This window comes from Dermacentor silvarum, chromosome 1, assembly GCF_013339745.2.
Source record: "Dermacentor silvarum isolate Dsil-2018 chromosome 1, BIME_Dsil_1.4, whole genome shotgun sequence".
In the NCBI taxonomy this organism is placed as follows: Eukaryota; Metazoa; Arthropoda; class Arachnida; order Ixodida; family Ixodidae; genus Dermacentor; species Dermacentor silvarum.
This window is the reverse complement of record NC_051154.1, coordinates 139,328,703-139,334,189: the sequence shown is the minus strand read 5'-3', so window position 1 is coordinate 139,334,189 and position 5,487 is coordinate 139,328,703. Positions and strand designations below refer to the sequence as shown.

Here is a 5,487-nt window from a genome sequence, read left to right as displayed (position 1 = left end):
ACCAAATGTCAAAGCATAAGCGTGGCGATCGAGCAGCGCGGTACCTGCAGCGAACCGACGCGCGACAGTGATCACAGATGCCAGCGCAACTGATACAGCCCAGGTATGGTATGGTATGGTAAAACTTTATTATTGTCCGTCGGAACGCGCGTCAGCACGTAGCGGGCCGCTCCCACGTCGGCACAGAAAGGCCGAGCCTCTCTGCGGCGTCGCGGGCCCGATGGACAGCCCATAGCTGTGCTTCAAGATCGGGGCTGCTTAGGACAGCCTCCCATTTGGTCGACGTGACAAGGTGCTAGATTTTTATTTTTAGTATTTAGTAGTTATTTATTTATACATACTGTCAATCCCAATAGGGATTATAACATGACTTGTTATAAAGATATATTTGTTTACCTATTTTTTACGTTTGTTTACCTGGAATGGCTTTTCTTTCGAATGTCTGAATTTGGAACAAGCTTCGCTCACGGTGAACCTTAACGTAGATCGTGCGCGAAGTTTGTATTGAAGATATCGCGTACGGAAAGAATTGTTCATGTGCGCTATCTCTGAAGCGAAATAAGCCAATATTATTGCAGCGTTAGGGCCATCTCTGCTCTTTCTCTAGTTTCTGTGCAATGTTCATAATAAAGTAATGTCGAGTCTTGACAATTGTCGAATAAATACATATGCGTATGACTGCAAACCACTACTGACCGTGAGTGAAACGCGCTTAGTGGTCAGCGAAGCGGTCACTGCACGCACGTAAGTATTTCACTTGATCGACTGTGCGAATAATTTTTTTTCGTTGCTGTTATTCTTGAAAGTATGATGCTATTGTCCGCGCGTACCCATGCGAATACCATTTTTTATGTTCTAACTTGCGCGGGCTCATTTAGCGCGTTTCTACGCCATGCACAGTTAGCGCGCATTACGGTTCCCGAACTCTCGCACTGGCGCTAGGCCGCGCTGATGAGGTTGACACGTTCATTTTTGCATTCTCTTGCTGCCTAAGCACATAGACAACGCTCAAAGATGGGTGAGCTCGATGCAGCACCGCACTGTTGAAGTTATTAACTTTATGGGCAGGGCCGCGCAGGGTGCGTGTGAACGCAGAGACAATGTTTTGGTGGACACAGGGTCTGCATACATCTTCCATAGGACACGATTTTTCCAGATCGTTGCGAAGTGTATTTACCGACTAGTTCTCACGCAGAGTGCTTCAATTTGTGTTATACCGGTGTCACACGGCCATTTTGGTAGCGATCGAGACCGACCTGGATCAGAATGTTCGAACGCGATTGGCTCCCTTCCGCAGATTGAGCAAAGAAGCCAATCGCGACCAAGAAATTCGACCCAGATCGGCCTCGATCACGATCAAAAGTGCGCCGTGTGGCCCCCGTATTAGGCAGTGGAATGAAGTCGTGTTTGAAAGAATAACAAATGTAGCCTCTGCCACTACATACGAGAAAATATTGCATCGAAGAGCTAACAATTCTCGCAACCTATTGGGAAATGTGCCGAAAAAGGTTTACCAAAATGCGTTATTTTACTGATGTGTGCATTGGTTCACATTAGACTGAAATGCCAAGTCCTCAGGTGATGCAGGAAACCGGCGAAACGTGAACATATCACATCGGCAGTGGTCTCGCGGAGTGCTGTGTTGTGGACACACTTAGTCCACAAAATCGTTATTTTCCGATGGTTGTTTGTGCACCCATAAACTGCACAGTGCTGGCCTGTAGCCGTTTGATGAGTATATATGCCATTATTTACGAGCGTAAGTAATTCGTGACAAAAATAAACGGAAACATCGAAGGAAAGCTACCACTCCGCAATGCAAGCGCAAGGCAAGCTCACAGTCCAGACCGAACAGGCAACACTGACACATACTCTCCACGCCAGACCGTCGGAAGCGCCTTCGTGAAAACGTCTATAGTGCATGGTCCAGGCCGTGTTCACGAGGTAAACAATATGTCGCCGAATTGCACGTGCAGCGAGCACTTCGGATCGTTTTTCCAGCTGTCTATGAGGAAAGGATCATGGGAGTGCTCGCTGCAGGCGAATAACTTCTCGACGTACCACTGACGGGCACCTTTTGGCAGCGAACACACGTGCTCGGACAAATCTATTGCAGCAGATGCCATGGCGCGAGGGAAATGTACGAGCTATTTGCACACGTCTCACACTTCGCTTTGCGCACGGCCCGTGATGTCACGGTGTTTACGAAAGGGACATGTCCATTCTGTGCACCACCATGTATATGGTTCATATCAACACTTATCTGACAAGGCGTTGCACCATACAGATAGCTTTCACACGTCATGGGCGGAGCGTCTAACTGTGCTAGTGTCCCAACATGGCTGCCACGATAAATAGAGTGCATCATATTATCACAAAAATATGGGCTTGAAGACGGAGTTCGGTCTCGGAGCGGTAGCATGCAGCGCTCCCGTACCTCCACCAGAAATGTTACGTAGGTAGAAGACTGAGGCTAGCAAAAATAGAGACTGTCTTATTTAATGGCGGACCAGAAGGAGAGCCTGAAGCTAAAGCACTTCGTCTTTCAGAGCACCGTGTGGAAGCCCATCTTTGTGTCAATGTTATCACTCGTAGTACTTTTTTTTTCTTCTTTTTGATGATTACTTTTTTTCACCGGACTATCACTGTTATCGATTTGTAGCACCACGCGAGATGCGCCTGTCGGGCTGCCACGTTTGTTTACGCAGCTTCTTGAAGTGCTGGGTAATGCCCAAGTACCCCCTAGGTGGAGGCCACAATGATATCAACGCAAATGATCTACTTTAATTTAAAAAGCATTTAATCTACCAGTATTGCTGCCTGGAGAGCGCTCAGCGCTTGTGTTAGGTAGTGTGAACAAACACCACGAGGAGTTTATTCCCGTAGAGCTCCTCTCTTGTCACGGCGGGTCAGAGCACGTGAGATACAACAGCGTCCAGATGCACAATTATGAACAGTCTGCAGTCACACCTTTGCCCACAAAGGCGGCGCGCTAGCTCGGACGAAATTTTAAAAACAATTCTGGCGTTTTACGTGCGAAACATCACGATCTGACAATGAGGCACGCAGTAGTGGGGGCCTCCGCATTGTTTTCGACAACCTGGGGTTCTTTAACGCACACCCAGTGCTCAGTACACGTTTCTCGTTTTTTTTTTAATTTCGCCCTCATTAAAATGTGGTCGCCGCGGTCGGGATTTGATCCCACGACCTTGTGCTATAGCAGCGTAACGCCAAAGCCACTAAGCAACCATGGCTGGCGGACGAAATTTGAGGTGAAGAGCAGACCATGCCTTGAACAAACACGCAAATAACAGTACTATGGACCGAATCGCCGCACTTATGCTATTAACGCCATTATCACTAGTTTTCTTCAATAAAGTCCAACGGGGACCTATGGAGTGGACCATAGTGATCGAATATCTAAATGCAAGCATCCTCCTTCGCCTGCGAGCTTGAAGATAAAACTCGAGAATCAGCACCATGTTTTATTCCAAGATGCAATGTTGTGTGGCACAACAAAACGAAACAGCACAAAAACAGATTAAAACTTCTCGTGGTAACTGTACAAAGCAATACGAGTGCCACCCCACCGTCTAATCAGAATGAATAAAATACAGTATGCTGAACAAAATGAGTATGCGCTAAAAAACTGCAATAAAAATCTGCCACACGCAAAATTCGGAGCTTCTGCTACGACAACTCTCTTCACGCGTTTGACCCCACAAGAATGGCATGAAGAAATGGGAATAAAATGAACGTAACGCAGTTGGCGGAAGTAGAGTCCAGCGAAAGCTGACAACAAATAACTTGCACTTTTCGTCATGCATCCTAATCAACTTGATGCACGACTTACGGGCTGTTTAGGTCGACGTCGGAGAAGCTGTCTGCTGGACACACCACGCGAACGTCTTTTAACCTCGCGGTGACACCACTCGCTCCGGTGGGAACCGTGCCATCGCGACCGAGGTTGTTCCACGCATTCGCGTACCTGCGATCCATAGGGCCGTCGCATAACACGAACACGCTGTTGTCGACGCCTGTCACCTCTCTTCTGGCCTTAGATTTCTTGCAGCAACATTTCGTACAACGCTGGCACCAACAGCAGCAACATACGGGGGCAAGTAGCACGAATGCTCCGAGGCCTATGCCAGTCAGTCCCTTAGTTCCCAGCACGTGACCTCTTTGTGTGGGCGGCTGGGTTGTTGAGTTAGACGAGTAAACGGTGGTAGCCTCCGAGCCTTCGACGTCGACTATTTCGGAATAGACGGTAATTTCACAGATGGATAGCGAGCCGAATTCGTTCATGTGGACACTGACGTACCGACCGCTGTGTGCAGAGACGCAGGGCAAGTACAGGGAACGACCGGGCTCCAGAGCCCCTTCGAAAACGCTACACACCATGTTCTCGAACGCCGTGGACGAGTTGCCGACGCGCACCATCACCGAAGCCGTGACGGCAGAAGCTGGCAAGTCAAGCTTCACCACGCTGATGGGCAGCGCCTGCTGCAAGTCCACGAGGTACCAAGGCGACAAATGCCTGAGCGTATCACTGCATGTCGTTCGGTTCCTGTCCATCGCCAGGTTTGGGTCGCTTCGCGGCTCCGACGAAGACACCGCCTTGGTCGCCGCGACATCTATGACGCAGTAAGGCAGGCCTCGTGGATGCCAGTTGCCGTCGGCCGAGCACACACGACGGTTGCTGCCCAGCATCAGGAAGCCCTCGTTGCAGGCGTACGTGACCGCCATGCCAGCAGTGACATTTTTCGGCATCTTCTCTCCTCGTGCGAACACTCCGTTTCTTGGCAGTCCTGGCATGGGGCAGCACAGCATCCGCTCACGAAGAAATAGGAGCAACAATAATGTAACTTCGTTCATGCTGCCTGCAGATAATCGGGTCGTCCAGTCGAAAATGCTCTGCAGTATCTGCCGTTCGCGACAGGAAACGTACGCTTGGAAATAGCAAACTACTTTCGTAAAACGGTAATACACGACACGATGCGTACCCACGAGCTATGAGTCGAGTATGCCTTATCTGGCTGCTATGAACGACACACAAGGAATTTTCTTGTTGACAGCGCCATAACACCCAGTCATGCGAGTTGAGTAAGCAATTTATGTACTGCTATGCGGCGCGGCGCGCGCGTTCTTAGCGCCCCCTGCCAACGCATAGCTGAAACCACAATCAAGGTCGATCCACATAGGTCGCGAAGCTTCGGGCGAAAAGCGGTTCAAAACCAATTGTCACCGACATCAGCAAGGGTGGTTATGGGAGCAGCGATTGAAGCGCGACTATGTTTGGAGGGAATAAACACTGGGAAAGAAAAAAGCGTTGTTTAATTAAAGCGAGACGCAGTCAGATTCATTCAACAAAAATAAAATTCCTAATCCGTTTTATATACGCATGGCGAGAAAAGAAGATACAACTCTATTTTGCTTGACCATTATCAGTAAATGCCTTTTTTCAGCGCCCATCGATAGCGGCGGGCG

General features: G+C 49.0%; 1 protein-coding gene across 1 annotated transcript; it reads right to left on the bottom strand.

Moving 5' to 3' along the window:
• Window positions 1-3,465: 3,465 nt before the first annotated feature.
• On the bottom strand, window positions 3,466-5,165 carry LOC119436131 (uncharacterized). Its single transcript, XM_037702894.2, has one exon. It carries the CDS (start codon window positions 4,873-4,875, stop codon window positions 3,850-3,852), a length of 1,026 nt encoding a protein of 341 aa, XP_037558822.1. The 5' UTR covers window positions 4,876-5,165; the 3' UTR covers window positions 3,466-3,849.
• Between the last annotated feature and the right edge of the window lie 322 nt (window positions 5,166-5,487).

Excerpts from the sequence above, each read along its gene's own strand:
- LOC119436131 (XM_037702894.2), bottom strand. The coding sequence starts at position 4,875 with ATGAACGAAGTTACATTATTGTTGCTCCTATTTCTTCGTGAGCGGATG.